At 50.1% G+C, this 18,196-nt stretch overlaps 2 protein-coding genes and 1 non-coding gene across 4 annotated transcripts in view; 2 read left to right on the forward strand and 1 right to left on the reverse strand.

The window, feature by feature from the left end:
- The first annotated feature begins 371 nt into the window (after nucleotides 1-371).
- Nucleotides 372-3,380, forward strand: LOC127686277 (EKC/KEOPS complex subunit Tp53rkb-like). The gene is made up of 2 exons (XM_052184331.1): nucleotides 372-726; nucleotides 2,618-3,380. Exons 1-2 carry the CDS (start codon nucleotides 471-473, stop codon nucleotides 3,094-3,096), a joined length of 735 nt encoding a protein of 244 aa, XP_052040291.1. The 5' UTR covers nucleotides 372-470; the 3' UTR covers nucleotides 3,097-3,380.
- A 12,008-nt stretch (nucleotides 3,381-15,388) lies between these two features.
- On the reverse strand, nucleotides 15,389-15,460 carry Trnae-uuc (transfer RNA glutamic acid (anticodon UUC)). Its single transcript has one exon. It is a non-coding gene; the product is annotated as a tRNA-Glu (tRNA).
- Nucleotides 15,461-17,398: 1,938 nt separating this feature from the next.
- Nucleotides 17,399-18,196, forward strand: part of Arfgef2 (ADP ribosylation factor guanine nucleotide exchange factor 2) — an 85,939-nt gene continuing 85,141 nt past the window's right edge. For both annotated transcript variants that reach the window (XM_052184325.1, XM_052184326.1), the window contains exon 1: nucleotides 17,399-17,700. In XM_052184325.1, coding sequence (XP_052040285.1) covers nucleotides 17,580-17,700 — 121 coding nt within the window. In that variant the 5' untranslated portion in view covers nucleotides 17,399-17,579. The remainder of the gene's footprint in view (nucleotides 17,701-18,196) is intronic.

Raw genomic sequence — 18,196 nt, forward strand, 5'->3', positions numbered from 1 at the left:
CAGAGGCAGGCGGATTTCTGAGTTCGAGGCCAGGCAGGTCTACAGAGTGAGTTCCAGGACAGCCAGGGCTACACAGGGAAACCCTGTCTCGAAAAAACCAAATCCAAAAAACCAAAAAAAGGGGGGAAAAAGAGAAAAAAAGTAAAGGTTTTTTTCAATGCTAGTAAAAAGGAGCAAAGTATCCCCAACAGAAAGGATCCTAAACTCAGCATCGCCAAGAAGATTCCTGAAAGAGCCAGAGAGTAGCTGTTGACTAAAAGTTGCCGAGCGATCACGGAGATGAACGAAGAACTTCGGGAAGGGCCAAGTCGCTGGATCCGAGAGGCTCTGTTGAGTAGGGAAAGGTCGGGAGGCGGAACCACAGTAGCAGAGTGAAGCGTGTTGGGGGAACGGTGTTCGTGGCGGAAGAGGCCGGAGGGTTTCCGAAGCGAGCGGAAGCGGCGCGGTCAGGGTCCGAAGGAGCCAAAGGCATGGCTAGCGCGTCCTCGGAGGCGGAGGCTGAGGCGCTGGCCGCGGCGCACGAGCAGAGCCGCCTCTTCCTGAGCGGCCTGGAGCTGCTGCAGCAGGGCGCCGAGGCCCGCGTCTTCCGCGGCCGCTTCCAGGGCCGCGCGGCCGTGGTGAAGCACCGCTTCCCTAAGAGCTACCGGCACCCGGAGCTGGAGGCGCGGCTCGGCCGGCGGCGGACAGTGCAGGAGGCGCGCGCGCTGCTCCGCTGCCGCCGTGCGGGTGAGGAGGACCGGACGGGAGACACGGGGCTCCGGGAGACGGATCGGACGGGAGACACGGGGCTCCGGGAGACGGATCGGACGGGAGACACGGGGCTCCGGGAGACGGATCGGACGGGACAGACGGGGCTCCGGGAGACGGATCGGACGGGACAGACGGGGCTCCGGGAGACGGATCGGGCGGGACAGACGGGGCTCCGGGAGACGGGCCGGACGGGACAGACGGGGCTCCGGGAGTCGGGCTGGACGGGAGACACCGGGCTCCGGGAGACGGATCGGGCGGGAGACACGGGGCTCCGGGAGTCGGGCCGGACGGGAGACACGGGGCTCCGGGAGACGGATCGGGCGGGAGACACGGGGCTCCGAGAGACGGATCGGGCGGGAGACACGGGGCTCCGGGAGACGGATCGGACGGGAGACACGGGGCTCCGGGAGACTGATCGGATGGGAGACACGGGGCTCCGGGAGACGGATCGGATGGGAGACACGGGGCTCCGGGAGACGGGCCGGACGGGAGACACGGGGCTCCGGGAGACGGATCGGACGGGAGAGACTGTATTCAGATTCTCCCCTCAATTTTCTGGGCTATAATTGGAAGTCATAGTCGAGTTCGCATCTCAGGGATGTTGTGAGTGGTTTATACAAACTTGTATATTAACATGGCATTCAATAAATGTCAGACTTCATTAAATCTTTTTTTTTTTGTTTGATTGGTTGGTTTTGTATTTCGAAACGGGGTCTCGGGCTGGTGAGATGGCTCAGCGGTTAAGAGCGCTGACTGCTCTTTCGAACGTCCTGAGTTCAAATCCCAGCAACCACATGGTGGCGCACAACCGTCCATAATGAGATCTGACACCCTCTTCTGGTGTGTCTAAAGGCAGCTACAGTGTACTTACATATAATAATAAATAAATCTTTAAAAAAAATAAAAAAGAAGCCAGGTCTCATTGTGACTGTGGCTTTTCTGGATCTCACTAGGTAGACCAGGCTGATCTATAACTCAGAGATCTGCTTACCACAACTCCCGTCTACTTATTTATTTTTAACACCCATTTGCTACTCCCAGGAAAAAGTGATGTCCTTTAGAGAAACTGAGGCACAACCAGGGAAAGGGCCGGAAGTTTCACAGCCACCAGACGGCCTGACTTGGTGGCTCAGAACTGTGGCCTTTGCTTTAACACTAATGCACTTTTATCCTTAGTGGTTAATAGGTGCCAGGAGACTGGGAAAACTCAGCACTGAACAGGCCTGTACTTTTACTGCCCTAGAGGGGCAGTGGAGTTATAAAGTAGTGTTCATATACGCTCCTTTACCTTTTGTAAGCTTTACCAGACAGGGATGGGGCCTACTGATGCCCATTGATGGGTCTCCGGTTTCTAGGAAAGTGTCCTGAACCTGGTTGGCCTTCAGGAGAGACTCTGGAGTTAACAGGAGGTATTGTTACCATGTTACAGTTGTGGAGACTGAGGCATAGAGTAGCTAAGGAAGTCTTGAGGTTTCACAACTAATAAGGAGGAGCTGGGATTTGAACCTGCCTGTGCCAGAGCAAAGATAGGCCTGTAAGGTGACACCCTGCCAAGCCTCCTGCTGTGTCGTCACATAGAAACTGCTCGGACTGCAGGATGCTTGTCCTCTGGCTTCTCGTTCTGTTTACTTTTAGGAACAGCTATGAAGCGCAGGCCTAAGGAGGCTGAGAAAGGAGGAGCAAGCACTGATGCTTCCAGACTCACCTGGGCTGCTCTCAGGCCGCAGTCCCGGGGCTTTAACGGGGCGAGCGTCCGGATACATTGTATCATTTTCCAAAGTAGGGTTGGCCCGAGAAGCTGTGCACCTGTGCAGGTGAAGGCCGCCTTCATGAGGAACGCAGTCGCTAACACGTGTGTCCGTTGCAGGGATAGCTGCCCCTGTCGTCTTCTTTGTGGACTATGCGTCTAACTGCCTATATATGGAAGAAATTGAAGACTCGGTGACCGTTCGAGACTATATTCAATCCACTATGGAGACTGAAAAAGACCCCCAACGCCTCTTGGACTTGGCCAGGAGGATCGGGCAGGTTCTGGCCAGGATGCATGATGAGGACCTCATTCACGGGGACCTCACCACCTCCAACATGCTCCTCAGGCGGCCCCCGGAGCAGCTGCACATCGTGCTCATCGACTTCGGGCTGAGCTTTGTCTCAGGACTGCCAGAAGATAAAGGCGTCGACCTCTATGTTCTGGAGAAGGCCTTCCTCAGCACGCACCCCCACACCGAGACCGTGTTCGAAGCCTTTCTGAAGAGTTACGGTGCCTCGTCCAAGAAGTCCAGTCCAGTGCTGAAGAAGTTGGATGAGGTGCGCCTGAGGGGGCGAAAGCGGTCCATGGTCGGGTAGCGGAGCTGTGGTGACAGTGAAGGCCGATGTAGACGAGGCTGGACCTCAGCAAAGCATGGGTGGTTGAGTGCTCTGTGATCATCCGTCACCACCATCCATGGCTCACTGTTCTCAGGGGCGTCATGTACACAACAGGGTTTGTTCTAGGCAGAACTGGGTGGGTAGCCCAGGCTAGCCTTAAATTTATGGCAACATCCTGCCTCAGCCTATGGGCCATACCTGACTTTGCACTGATTCTCTAAGAAACAAAACAACTATGATTATACTTATTTTTATATCTTGTATTTCTTTTGTGCGTGTGCGAATGTGTACATAGAGGTCAGAGAAGAACTTTTAGTCAGATCTCTGGTTCTGCATTGTAGAATCTACCATATGGAGTCCAGGAATTGAGTTCAGGTGATCAGGCTTGGCTGTAAAATCCTTTACCCACTGAGCCGTCCCACTGGCTCACAAAACTCTCTTTATATTAATGAGCAGAATGGAGATAGGATGTGGCGTGGTAGCTGGTGGGGATTGGGCAGAATCTGGTTGAAGTAGGGTTGCAGGTAGTGCCTGGACTACATAGCCTGTCATTTGCCAGAGCAGCATGGGTTAACTGCTGAGCCATCTCTTCAGCTCCTATGATTTCTTTCTTTCCTTCTTCCTTCCATCCTTCCTTCTTCCGTCCCTCCCTCCTTCCCTCCGTCTGTCTCCTTCCTTTCTTTCTTTTTGGTTTTTTGAGACAAGGTTTCTCTGTATAGCCCTGGCTGTCCTAGAACTCACTCTGTAGACCAGGCTGGCCTTAAACTCAGAAATCCACCTATCTCTGATTCCCAAGTGCTGGGATTAAAGGTGTGCGCCACCACTGCTTAGCTAAGATTTTTTTTTAATACTATTATACATGTGGATATGCAGGTGCCTTAAGAGGGCACCAGAACCCCTGTAGCCCAAGTTACAATCAGATGTAAGCTGTCCAGTGTAGGTTCTGGGAAACACTATAGTCCTGTGGAAAGGCAGGATGCCAGGAGAAGGAATCAGATTTCATTACAAATGATTATGAGCCACCATGTAGTTTCTAGAAATTGTATTCAGGACCTTTGGAGGAGCAGCCAGTGCTCTTATCCTCTGAACCATCTCTCCAGCCTGTCTAAACATTTTAGCCAACAATATCCCTGCATTCTTCAGTGGAAAATGAAAGTATTACGGAGTTGAGGACTACAGAAATGTAGCTTGTGGGCATGTTCTCCCCTGGGATACCATGAAGTGGGAAAACCAGCGCAGGGTCATCTTCATGGAGTCTCGAGTCTGGAGAGTGGGCGAGGTGGCTGATACCCCAGTCCTGGGGAATCTGAGATGCACAAAACACTCTTCCTTCAGGCTTTCTTCAGGCTCTGAAGGGGATTAGAAAGCCAGGACAGGTGCTTTTAAGAGATGTTTAGAGAGCAGAAGACAGTCTGCATGGTCGTGTTGGGACTGGGGGGTCAGGCCAGCAAAGCTTCCTACAGACTTGGATGGCGGAGATGAACTCCAGACCCAGAGTCTGGGAGACAACTTAGCAGACCAGAGAGGGCCTGCAGCTCCCACAGTCTTGGTTCTTTTGGAGCAGTCTGTGGCCACTGATGTATTCCATTTGGGGCGTCAGTGAAGACTGGGGTTTGGCGTTCTCACCAGGTGAGTGGCTGCGTGAAGACGGGCTGGAAGGCAGTGTTCACATGAAGATGCAGTCTCAAGCCTGAGCCCAGAGTTCCCTTCAGAAGCCAGCTTCTCCTGTGTCCCTGGCTCGCTCACACCCGTCTCACTTTCCTGAGAAACCTCCCGAGACCGCAGGGATGACTCCAGTTAAGAGCTGCTCTTCCAGAGGACCCGGAGACACTTCCCAGCACCACTTAGCAGCTCACAACTGTCAGCAACTCCAGTTCCAAAAAATCTGACATCTTCACACGGATGTACAGGGAAAATACCAAAGCACATTAAAAAAATAAAAAGCCTCCCTTCTCCCCATCTTACAGTGTATACTGCTTCAGCCATTAGAGTCAGAGTCTTCTGCAGAGGCCCTACCAAAATAAAAACCACATCATGACACCTGGCTTCTACGGGGTCTGAAATACCTATACTGGACATGGCTTTAGTGTAATCAGGCACACAGACCTGTAGAAGACAGCTGAGATGGTTGAGGGCGTGAACCAGTGGGTGGTGAAACCAGAATCCTCAAGTCCAGTCACAGTAATAACTGCTGTCTTGAGCCTTCTCTGAACCCCAGTAGGCATGGAGGGGTGTGTTTAAACACTAAAAATTCCGTTGGTGAAATGCCTTGCCCATTGAGAACACATGTACTGCTTTTGCTAAGGACCTTAGTTCTCGATCCCACATTACATAACTCACAACCACCTGTGACCCCCCAACTCCAGGACATCCACCATCCCTTGGACACCATTGACACCTGCACTCACATGTGTACATACCAATACACAGACACTCAAATATGCATTATTTTTAAATCTCTCAGCAGGGCAGTGGTGATGCATGTGTTTAACCCCAGCCCTCAGGAGTCAGGGGCAGGCATCCTGGTCTACAGAGGGAGTTTCAGGACAGCCAGGGCTACCCAGAGAAACCCTCTTCCAGGAAAACAAAAACAAGGCACCATTTGAAGGTGTGGGGAGGGCAGCTGAGCTGATGCAGGGACAGATACCCAGAGAGGCAGAGAGTGTGTGCTGGGGAGGGAGCGCAGGCATGCGCCCAGACACCAGACCTCCAGGACTGGCTTCCTTGCCACGGGGAGACATTACTCAGGAAAGCAGGGGCCCGGAAGATCCTAGGGGCAACTCCAGTACTGATCAGCGGCAAGAGGGAGAAAAAACAATCTGAAAGGTGCTGGATTCTGTCTCACGTGAAAGCTGAGGTGCGCTCCTCAGCGACTGCCTGGCTTTCCAGGGACCCAAATAAATCATTCAAACCTAACCCCTATTAACAAAATGTGTTTATTTGAAAATCACATATTTATGGACAAAAAAAGAAAAAAAATTTCTTGTCTCTCTAACAGTAGAAGGGTTCATTTGTCTTAGAGATTGAAAGGATATAAATCATTTGAAATGTAAATAAATATATCAATAAATGAAAAAAAAAAGAAAGGATATCATTGGTCGTGGGAAGGAGCAAGTTCTGGAGATGACGAGGCCTCTGTAGATGGATGGACACAGAGATGGGGTCTGGTGCTCGACTGTCTCCGTTACATATAATCGGAATGGTGCCAGCGACATTGCATAGGTCTTCCTCCTCAGTTAAACCTTTCTAGAAATGATCCTCACAGACACTCAAAGGTGAGTCTCTCAGGAGATCCCAAATCCAGTCAACTTGGCGATGAACACCGATTGTCAGGGACAAGGGAGAGATGGACAAACAGCACTGTGATCTCAGATGTGTGTGGTAGTTAAAGGCAGACAGAAGAGCCAGTGACTACTCAACTGCACTGGGAGAGAAGGACTGCTGGGAGGAAAATAACCAGGGCTGAGCTGAGGGAAATCCGGCCACAATTCTCCCCAAGTCCACCGAAAGCAAAGAGGTGTTGCTTATGCACAGTGAAGCCCCAGCCCAGGTGAGAAGGAAAGTGTTCAAATACAACTCTTGCTGGTGGCCCAGTGAGATGGCTTCAGCAGGTCATCAGGGATGACTGCGATCATTACGATAGACCAACCCTGCCCTGTGTCCTTTGACCTCCACCCCCACCAGGGAACACACACATGCACTGGCTCAGAAAAGCCATGTTATTTTACAAAAGTTGTTGCTGGAGTTTTGGTCACTGGCACGAGATGAAACCACCAAGAGCAGTCAATTTTCCAGGAGATTGCACTGAGCTCAGTAGAGAGAAGAAAAAAAAAAGGTAGGAGGGAGTTAGGGGCGGATATAATTAGATACATTATATAAGTGCCGGCTAGTTTTATGTCAGCTTGATACAAACTATAATCATCTCAGGAAGGAACCGCAATTGAGAAAATGCTTCCATAGCATTGGGCTGTAGGCAAGCCTGTAGGATTTTTTTCTTAGTGATTGATGTGGGAAGGCCACCCTGTTGTGGGTGGTGCCATCCCTGGGCTGGTGGTCCTGGGTTCTAATAGATAGCTTGTTGAGCAAGCAGGGGCGGGGGGGCGGGGGGGGGGGGGAGAGGGCACGAGGCAGTAAGCAGCACTCTCCATGCCCTCTGCGTCAGCTCCTGTCTCCAGGTTTCTGCCCTGCTTGGGCTCCTGTCCTGACTTCCTTAGATGAACAGTGCCGTGGATGTGTAATAGAACTAAACCCTTTCCTCCCCAGCTTGCTTTTGGTCATGGTGATCATCCCAGCAATAGTAACCCTGACTAAGACAACATACAGGTGTGAAATTGCCAAGAGTACATTTTAAAATATTCTTTTTAAAAAATGCTGCTGGAGCTGGACAGATGAGTACCCAAGTTCAGTTCCCAGCACCCGCCCTGGGCAGCTCATAGCTGACCGTATGAGGATCCGACACCCTCTTCTGGACTCTGGGGCACTTACACTCACACACAGAGACACACAATCAAAAATGAAATCTTTTAAAGCCTTGCTACTGGAGCTCTAGTCTTAAGTCTGCATTCCAGTCTGTGCAACAGAAGAGTATAGGGCACCCACGGACACCCAGTCCGCCAACTGAATCCTTGGGCAACAACCCGGCAGAGAATCTGAAGAGGGGGATTCTTATTCCAGGGGACTGAGCAGAAAACTGGAGTCTATTACTCAGGAAGAACAAAAGAGCACACACTGACACTATTACTTAATCACTCTTGCTTATTTGACGTGATGCCTGGGTCATGGCGTGCTTAGAAGCTGGAATAGCTAGGTGGTTTCATTTTGTTGTGTGTGTGATTTTGTTTTTGTTTTTTGTTTTTTTGTTTTTTCAAGACATAGTTTCCCTGTGTAGCCCTGGCTGTCCTGGAACTCACTCTAGACCAGGCTGGCCTTGAACTCAGAAATCCGCCTGCCTCTGCCTCCTAAGTGCTAGGATTAAAGGCATGTGCCACAACCGCCACTCGGCTTGTTAGTTTTGTTTTGTTTTGTTGGGGGTTGTTTGGTTGGTTTGGTTTGGTTTTATTCTTTTTTTTATATCATTTATTTAATTGTATGATTGAGTTACAGATAGTTGTGAGCTGTCCTGAGGATGCTGGGAATTGAACACAGGTCCTTTGGAAGAACGGATAATGCTCTTAACCACTGAACCATTTCTCCAACCCATTTTTTGTTTGTTTGTTTGTTTGTTTGAGACACGGTCTCTCTATTATGTAGCTCTGGCTGTCCTGAAACTCACAGATCCACACACCTCTGTCTCTGGAGTGCTGAGATCAAATGCTCCACCATGTCTGGTGGCTGACTGAATCTGAAGTAGTCTCACAGACCTTGGACAATTCACCTGAAGCCATTCCTTATATAGAGATGACGACTGTGTGTCCTAGGCAAAGATGTGGAAGTCACACAGCCTGAGAAGTCAGCTAACACATTGTGGAAACATTACCTTGAAGATGGTCCCTGATTATTCCCCAGTGTGTCTGCACTGGTCACTCACTCCAGTGCCATTGTGTGTACACCAGGACAAAGCTGTGTTGTTTGGAATGTAAGTATTGTTCCTCATTGCATGGGCACATCGCCAGCACCCTTACCTATCTTGTATGCGTTGCCAGACTACCCCAGACTCCCCTGTCAGTCTGCAGGGTGAGCAGGTCTGAGGGCTGTTGTGAAGCTCACCTCAGCTTCCCTCTCTGCTCTCTCTCTCTCCCACCCTTGTTTTTGCATATGTCAACAGCTTCCTGCACAGAGGGCTGACCAAGACCTCACACCACTAAGGCCATGGCAGGGGCCTCTGGGAGTTCACCCTCCCAAGAGAACTTTGAACAATGCCTCAAACTCACAACCCATAGGAACTGTGGGGTAATAATGCGCCCCACTCTCATTTTCTTTTTTATTTGGATTTCTTTTGAGTCAGTGTCATACTAGATAGCCCAGGCCAACCTCAAACTTGCAGCAATCCTCCTGCCTCAGCCTCTCAGAGTGCCAGAGTCATAGGTGTGAGCTACCGTGTCTGGTTTTGTTTTTTTCTAATTATCTATTCATTCATTCATTTAGAGACAGGGTCTCTCTTAATGGCTCTGGCTGTCCTGACACTCCCTATGTGGATCAGGTTGTCCTCAAACTCACAGAGATCCGCTTGCCTCTGCCTCCTGAGCTCTGGGATTAAAGGCATGCACCACCACACCCAGTTATTATTGTTATTACTATTGTTGTTGTTCATTTTTTAATCTCACCAAGTTGCCCAAGCCAGCCTTGAACTCACTCTCCTTCTGGTTGGGTTCTGGGTAGCTGGCATCACAGAGGTGCACCACACACACACCCTGATGTATAATTTTAAACTATTAGGCGTTCAGCTCATTTGTCATATAGCAACAGATAATATACAGTGGATAGACACCATCCTTTCAAACTAAGTGCATTGCAAACTAAGAAAGCAAACAGGATGCCATGGGTGCATGTGATGAGAGAGGGGCTTCAGACAGGGCATTGGAGAGGCCCCTTTGTGTGACACTGAGCTGAAAAACTGCATGACAGGCAGGAGCCAGTGGCATGTTTACAGTCTCAGCAGGCAGTACACATCATTTTGTAACCAAAGGGCTCCAGTAACTATTTTGAAAAGAAACTCGCTGGGTGGTGGTGGCGCACGCCTTTAATCCCAGCACTCTGGGAGGCAGAGGCAAGTGGATATCTGAGTTCAAGACCAGCCTGGTCTATAGAGTGAGTTCTAGGACAGTCAGGGCTATACAGAGAAACCCAAATCTAAAAAGCCAAATCTAAAAAAAAAAAAAAAGAAAAAAAGAAAAGGAAAAAAAAGAAACTCATGGATAATAGCATCTTCCTACACTCATAGTTTTTTGTTTTGTTTTTAAGATTTATTTATTATTATATTTAAGTACACTGTTTAGACACTCCAGAAGAGGGCGTTGGATCTCGTTATGAATGGTTGTGAGTCACCATGTGGTTGCTGGGATTTGAACTCAGGACCTCTAGAAGAGCAGTCAGTGCTCTTAACCACTGAGCCATCTCTTCAGCCCTACACTCATAGTTTTAATAAATGATAATGGCTTTAAAAAGATGAGCCAAAAGAAAGCAGTGTGTAAGTTACTAATTTTAATTCAAAGGACAAACAGGCAGGATTCCAGCTGCTGTGGCTGCAGCCCTCCCCGTGGTGTGTGGGATATGTTCTGAGGTCCAGCTGAGGTGCTGAGCCCTCAGCTTCGTCCCTCTCAGGGTGTCCAGGTTCCATGCCCCCACACTGGTCTATAAGGATGAATTAGAGCCCTGAACGGATGGAGTTCTGCAGGATCCAGGGCTGGTTGGGAGTGAGGGCCAGGGGAGAGAGGTGGGGAGAAGGCCTTTTCTGAGCATCTTCCTGTTACAGCTTTTTTAGGTGAAGGCCTCTTTATCCAATAATCTTCAATGAAACAGCTCTCAGAGATGACCTTAGCTTCTGCAGATTTCTTTATTCAGGGTGGGCCTGCACACATAGACTTTATTTGAGGTGAACTAAGGGTTATATAGCTTTAGGGAAGGGGGTAGGAATATCCAGGGAGGGCAAAGGTCATTGGCTAAAGGTTAAGGTACTGAGATGCCTCATTAGCATGGGAGGCATTCTAGGAATCCAGGGTGCTTGCTAAAAGGGTTTCTTATGGGAAGAGAAGGGAGTTAGTTGTATAATTTCACGAAGGCTACGTGACATTCCACAGGTAGAGGACATAGAGGTTTCAGGCTCCCCAGACAAGGTCAGAGAAGGAGAAACCCTGCTGGTGAAGGGAGTTCCCCATTTTGCGCTGAGCTCAGAAGGCCCTGCAGCAGTCACTAGCAGGAACCACGAGGCCCAGGGTTTCAGTGATGCAGTGATAAAGTCTCTGAGGAGAAGCAACTTCGGGGGGAGGGGCTTGTTTCACCTCCCAGCGTGAGAAGGACTACAGTTCATCTTGCTGGGAAGGAGTTGCAGCATGAGCATTTGGCGGTTGATCACACCACATTGGTAGTCCACAGCAGAGAGCAGGGAGAAGGGAGGCCAGTCTGTAAATCCTCAAGGCTCGCCCAGCAACCTGCCTCCCTCAGCAAGGCTTCACGTTGTAAAGATTGCTCAATGCTCTGAAAGAAAGCACACCATGATCATGATCATTGCATGTTCCAACGCCACAGGTGGTAAGCATTATTCTGTGAGATTCCAGACAAAATGCGCGCGTTCCCTTGGCTTAGGACAGCTGTATTTCTGGAAAACTTCATTATAGTAAAACTGTACAGCTGAGAGTAGTGGAGCACACCTGGAACCCCAGCACTTGGTAAATGGAGGCAGGAGAGTCAAGTGTTCAAAACTGCACAGCAAGTTCAAGGCTATGTGAGACTCTTGTCTCTGTAAGGGGTGGGGGATGGACCCAAGCTATGCAAAACACACTGTATGCTTCTGTGCAAAGTAGACTTCATTCCTAAGTCCTGTCTCTGTTTATACATGTCTCAGCTCCAGGGTTGCCCAGTCACATGGCAGGCCTGTAATCCATAGTTCTTTCAGCTTTCTCACATCCAGACTATAACAGTAACAGTATTTCCCTGTAATAGAAACTTTTATTCATCAGATACAATTGTCGCCTTGGAGGATTACTGCAGAATAAGCTCACCCTTTCTGGTTCTTTCTGAGTTCTGGCTGGCTGGTTCATCTCAGCTGTCCTGGCTCAAACTGCTCTCCAAGCTGACTGATTCACTCTGGCTGCTCTCGGCTTCTCACTGAATTGCTCTGCTTGCCGGCCTCAAACTAACTCGGGCAGTTTCTTCTCATCTCCTGGGTCCTCCCTATTCTCTGGCCTCTGCTGCCCTGCACTGCCATGCAGTTCACTGCACGAATCCAGGAACGAACTCAATCCACTGCACCGCACTGACTCCCAACTGGCTGACCAAACCGATTGAATTCCGAGTGCTGTTCTTGAATAGCTTTTCTCCCGAAAGTTGGGTGTATTTTGTCTCTGACTCATTCTGTCAAATCTTTCTCTGATTCATCACTTTGTCTGCCCCTCCATTAGATGTCATTGTTTGGGATTCAAGGTGTGGACTAAGGGCCTGTCTGCATTCAGATCACACAGACCTAGGTCTTTGGTTGTGACTGGAGCATCTATGTTGCTGAATTAAAATTCTTCCAACACGGTTCCCCACACAGTTGCAAAATGCTGGCTATGGCACAGGCCTATAGCCCTGACTGCTCAGGAAGCTGAGACAGGATGTCACAGCTCCAGACTCACCTTGCATTCAAAGCCTAAATTAACTTAATGAGAATCTATCTCAAAATGAAAGGTAAAACAAGGACTGAGGGTATAGCTCAGTGGTTTATCATCTGCCAGGCACTTACAATCCCTATTACCGTACCCCAAACTTCAAAACACCCCTGGGGGACCTCACCTTCCTAAAGAAACACAAGAGGCACAGGAGTACATAAACCAAACCTCTTTTGGATTTGTTTTTTGTTGTTGTTGTTGTTGTTTTTTTGTTTGTTTGTTTTTGTTTTTTTGAGACAGGGTTTCTCTGTGTAGCCCTGGCTGTCCTGGAACTCACTCTGTAGACCAGGCTGGCCTCGAACTCAGAAATCCGCCTGCCTCTGCCTCCCAGAGTACTGGGATTATAGGTGTGTGCCACCACTGCCCGGCTTGTTTTTTTTTTTTTTTAAAGATGTATTTATTTTATGTATATGAGTACACTGTAGCTATACAGATGGTTGTGAGGGAATTGAATTCAGGACCTCTGCTTGTTTTGGTCAGCCCTGTTAGCTCCAGCTCTGCTAGCTCTGGCCAAAAGATTTAATTTATTATATCTAAGTACACTGTAGCTATCTTCAAACACACCAAAAGAGGGTGTCAGATCTCATTATGGATGGTTGTGAGCCACCATATGGTTACTGGGATTTGAACTCAGGACCTTCGGAAGAGCAGTCAGTGTTCTTAATCACTGAGCCATCTCTCCAGCCAGCTTTTTTTTGGGGGGTGGGGGGGAGATAGGGTTTCTGTGTAGCCCTGGTTGTTCTGGAATTCATTCTGTAGACCAGGCTGGCCTTGAACTCACAGAGATCCACCTGCCTTTGCCTCCTGAGTGTGGAGATTAAAGGCATGCGCCACTACTACCTGACTCATGAACCCTTAAAGTTAACACAGAGGAGTCTAGAAGCAGCCCAGCATCCAAGATGGAGGATGAGGCTGAGAGCTTGCAGGGCCAGTGCGAGCTTGTTACCATAGAAGAGTCAGCTCTGCAGTGGTCGGGAAGGCACCTCGACATTTTAAGTAGAGGAGTGGCCTGTTTGTCAGAGTGGATGGCAGATCTTATGGCGTGGAAACAGGAGAAAGGAGACTAAGGTGTGAGACAGGCCAGGTTCCTTTATGTTGATTCAGGCAGAGGAAACCAGGTGCCCAGCCACCTGGCTGGCAAAGGAAACAGCAGGGATTGTGTGTTTGTTTTGAAATTTATTTAAGTATTTTCAGTCCCTCTATTCTCATGTACGCCTGCATGCCAGAAGAGGGCATCAGATCCCATTATAAATGGTAGTGAACCCATAAGTGGTGACTGGGAATTGAACTCAGGACCTTTGGAAGAGCAGACAGTGCTTTTAACCATTTAACCATCTCTCCAGCGCCAGTAAATTGCAGGGTTTTTTGTTCATTTTCTTGAGGGGAGCAGGGTCAGTTTGGTAATTGTCCATTTATTGTTGACATTCTTCTCAGGCTGGGGATGTGGTTCAACCCGTAGAGCACTTGCCAAGCACTCACGAAAGTCTGGGCTTGGTCTCCAGAACCACACAATAGCTTATGCCTGTAATGCCAGCCTTAGAGAGAAAGAGGCACGAGAATCAGAAGTTCAAGGCTAACCTGGGCTATAGGAGACCCTATCTCAAGGATATAGAAAGAGATGTTCTTGTCCACAAACATCTTTGCCTTGTACTTGGTGGACTAAGAGGGCTCAAGAACTGCTACATTGCTTTCGTAGCTGTCGTCTTGTAGGTCTAGGCCTCATGTACGAGTCTGGGCCTTACAGCAAGGCTGAAGAACTAAATTTGAGTTGTCAAGGGCAAGACAGAAGAACCACATGTTGGCTCTGGTGGATGAAATGTCAAGTTTACCCTGGATTATTGTCTTGTGTAAAACTCCCCAATCTATCAGTGAGTCTCCACACAGGCTCAGTAGAGCCTGGCTCAAGGGTTGAGGTAGTTAATTGGGTCATTATGTGTTTTGAAGATGGCACTCCCCCAGAGTTCGTTGTGAGGAACCTACTGGGAGGGAGGCTCGCTATGTATTGGACACTGTGTGAGCTTCCACATTAATGACTGACAGTTAGGTCGACTGACAGAGGTGATTTTGGTTTGGGAGTTTGTCTGTGTGCTCCCGGAGTTGAGCTGGGGACTTAAAGGGCATTGTGTGGAACAAGGTCTCACAGTCCTTGGGGCTCATTCTTGAACCCCCCTTATTTCATTTGGTTTAGTCATGGGGGAATCTTACTTTGTAAAGGGCCTGGGACCCTCCCTGGGGTTTTATGACAAAGTTGTTGAAAGCAGTTAAGGGTTATAGCTTGTTTGCCCCTTGTGTCCTTGCAGTGGCCCCTAAATGCCTCAGTCTGGCCTCCCTGAGGGATGTGGGGTTCAAAATATCACTTGGATGACTGTACTCTGCTTTGAGATCATCACACATTTTGTTCTTTTATTCATTCATTCATTTATTCAATGCATACGGAGTAAAAGATTCCAGGGATTGACTGCTCTGTAACGAGCACCTCCAAGCTATCAAGACTTAAAAGAAGGGTTTGTTGTTTCCTCCGACGTGGGTTTTCTAAGCAAGCCTGCTACCCTCACTCATGTGTCTGCTGCTGTAGCCCCTGGAGCGTTGGCTGAGTATCAGCTAAGGCTGGGAGACCTGGGTTCTCTCTGTGTCCTCTTTATTCTGGGACTCTTCTGAGAAGCACACAGTAGCCCCAGAGAGCAAAGGAAGGTAGGGGACCAGGCCTCCCTGGGCCCAGCTACTCTGTCAGTGATGAGGGTAGCCCAAGTGCAGGAGCATGGAAAAATAGGCTCCCTTTTCTGACAGGAGTGTTTTATTTATTTATTTATTTTTTTCAAGATAGGGTTTCTCTGTGTAGCCATGACTGTCCTGAAACTCACTCTGTAGACCAGGCTGGCTTCAAACTCAGAAATCCGCCTGCCTCTGCCTCCCAAATGCTGTGATTAAAGGCATGCGCCACTACTGCCTGGCAAAAGTATTTGTTGTTCCCACACCGGGATTCGAACCCGGGCCGCCTGGGTGAAAACCAGGAATCCTAACCACTAGACCATGTGGGAACTGATAGGATCAGGGTGTTAAAGTCACATGTAACCAATGGAATTTACAGTCTTGACGTATTCCACCTGGCTCTGGACCAGATCCCCCAGGCAGAGAGCCCAACCAACTGAAAATACAAAAGGTGCGCAAATGCTATTATAAATATCAGCTGGGGGACACAGTGACAAGGGATATTTGAGTTGAGCATTTGAACATGGTGGCATGGGACATTCTGCTTGTGAGACAAAGCATCAGGCAGCCCTGTGGGAAAGCAGGGGCTGAGGCATCAGTGCCGTCCAGACTTGGTACGGTTGTGCCTTGGAGTGGAAGCGGCCCTGGAATTAGGTCCTGTCTTCCGCTCATGTACTGGTCATGCCACACTGGCCAGCTGAGTCAGTTTCTTCTCCTGTCTTGCCCTCCATACAGGAGGCTGATGAAAGCAGACCGGGAAAAGGGGGAGTTGTTGGTAGCATTGCCACAGACTGGCACTGAGAAAGCACATGTTCAGGTGTGGTGGCTTACTCCTTCCATGCCAGCTGAGGAGGGTGGTAAGTTATTTCTCTGCCGGTGAAATGAGCCAATGCAAGACAGATAAGATTATATTAAACACAGGTTTATTGGGAAGCTGCTCACAGGCGAGTTCACAGGAAGGAGGCAGAGAGAGAAAAAGAGAGAAACCAAAATGTCTGAGAGCCTCTGAATGAAGGGATAGGGGAAGGGCAGCCCAACCCACCCTAGGGCTGGAAAGTTCAGGGTTGGGAGCAGGGCATGCCAGGTAGGGACTAAGGAATGCCAGGAGAGGCAGGAGGCCAGGTCGGCTTTGGTATGTGAAATATGCACCTCAGTCCCTCGTCCAGGCCGAAACTAAACAGAGGGGACCTTGAGTTCAAGGTCAAGGCCAGCCTCAGACGCATATCAAAACAACCACAACAACAACAACAAAAAAAAACAAGCTAGTAAGACTCCGTTAAGTAGCGCACGCCTTTAATCCCAGCACTCTGGGAGGCAGAGGCAGGCGGATTTCTGAGTTAGAGAGGTCAGCCTGGTCTACAGAGTGAGTTCCAGGACAGCCAGGACTACACAGAGAAACCCTGTCTCGAAAAAAAAACAAATCCAAAACAACAACAACAACAACAAAAAGACGCTGTTAAGTATCCAAGCACTTGAGAGGCAGAGACAGAAGGATTACTGCTCACAAACTGGCCCCCCAGGAGCTATCTCTCCTGTGGTAACAGGACTGTGCGGATGTCCTAAGGCAGGTTCAGGGCTGGTGTGGTTTGCTGACAGGGACGCAAATCCAGAAGGGATGGACACTGTGAATACACCTTCCCGCCTCCCCTTCTTTTCCTTCCGTCCCCTCCCCTCCTCTCTCCTCTCACCTCCTCTCTCTTACCTTCTGGTTTCATCCTCAGCTCTTGTTCTAAACTTCCCTGAGCCTCCTCTCCGCCCCTGATTTCCCTGCCCTTCCTGGATCCGGCTTCTGACCATCTTTTATTCTCAGTCCCTACTCAGTCACCTCTCTCATTCCATTCTCTTCCTTTTGCCCGTCTCTCTCCTCTCGGCTATTATTACTCTCACTGATTCTTTACACGATTTTTTTTCTTTCCCCTTTACTCCTTCCCTCTTTCGCTTTTCTCAGCATATCTGTCGCATGCTCTTAGTCACCTCTCTTCCTACCTCAGGTCACCTGCACCTTTCCTTCAGGGCTGTCCACTTCTATAGCCTTTGACCTGCATTTTCTTCTCCTTCACAGTTTTCTGTCGCTGACCTGTTCTCTCTACCTGGGCTGTACTAACTGGACACGCCCCGACCAGCCCAACTCGCGTAGGCCCCGCCCCAGCAGCACAGACCACGCCCCCACAAGGCCCCACCCATTCTGGCTCCGCCTCCAGACCAGCCCCCCCCACCCTTGGGGTCACAGGGTCGACCGACGCTCAGTAGACGTAGCGACACCACCAGTCACGTGGTCACGTGACGCGTTGCAACATGGCGACGCCGTGGGGCCGGGGCGTCTCTTCCTGACAGGGCGGCGCGCACGGACGCGGCCGGTGCCGGCCGGGACGCCGGGCCCTCAGCCTCGCTCTCCTGCTCGCTCGCACCGCCGGCTCGCGGGGTTGCCGGCCCCCGCAGGCCGGGGCCATGCAGGAAAGCCAGACCAAGAGCATGTTCGTGTCCCGGGCCCTGGAGAAGATCCTAGCTGACAAGGAGGTGAAGCGGCCCCAGCACTCCCAGCTACGTAGGGCCTGCCAGGTGGCGCTCGGTGAGTGAGCCGCCCCGGCCCGGCCCGCGCCGGCTTCCCCACGCCGGCCGTTACCCTGCGGGCCTGCTGCCCTCCGCTTCTCCCAACCCGAATCCCACCCTCCCGTTCTCTTCCGCTTACTGCCCCCGTGGGGGCCGGTGTCGGGGCGGCCGGGACTGGCGCAAGGTCACCTAGCAAGTTGGTGACAGCCACGGCTGGTTTTCCAGCTTCCCTGCGTAGGGCCCTTGCCAGGACTTCTTGTCCCGTTTCCTGGTTCCTCCCCTCACCACCCCCAAGTCTCCGAAGCGGTAGCTCTAGCTCTTTAAGTTTTGCCTTTATCTGGATTGTGCTGGTTGGGGTTGTCCCACGTGAGCGATCAGAGCAGGTCAGAGAGCTGCCCACTTGGTGTTGAGGAACCCCGGAGGTTTGTTTGGAAATGTTCTTACTAGAGAACATTCGGGCTCCGAGAGCGCTTCACCTGCAAGGGTGGTAGGATGGTCTATATTTCAGCCATTGG

Source organism: Apodemus sylvaticus, chromosome 5, assembly GCF_947179515.1.
Source record: "Apodemus sylvaticus chromosome 5, mApoSyl1.1, whole genome shotgun sequence".
Classification (NCBI taxonomy): domain Eukaryota; kingdom Metazoa; phylum Chordata; class Mammalia; order Rodentia; family Muridae; genus Apodemus; species Apodemus sylvaticus.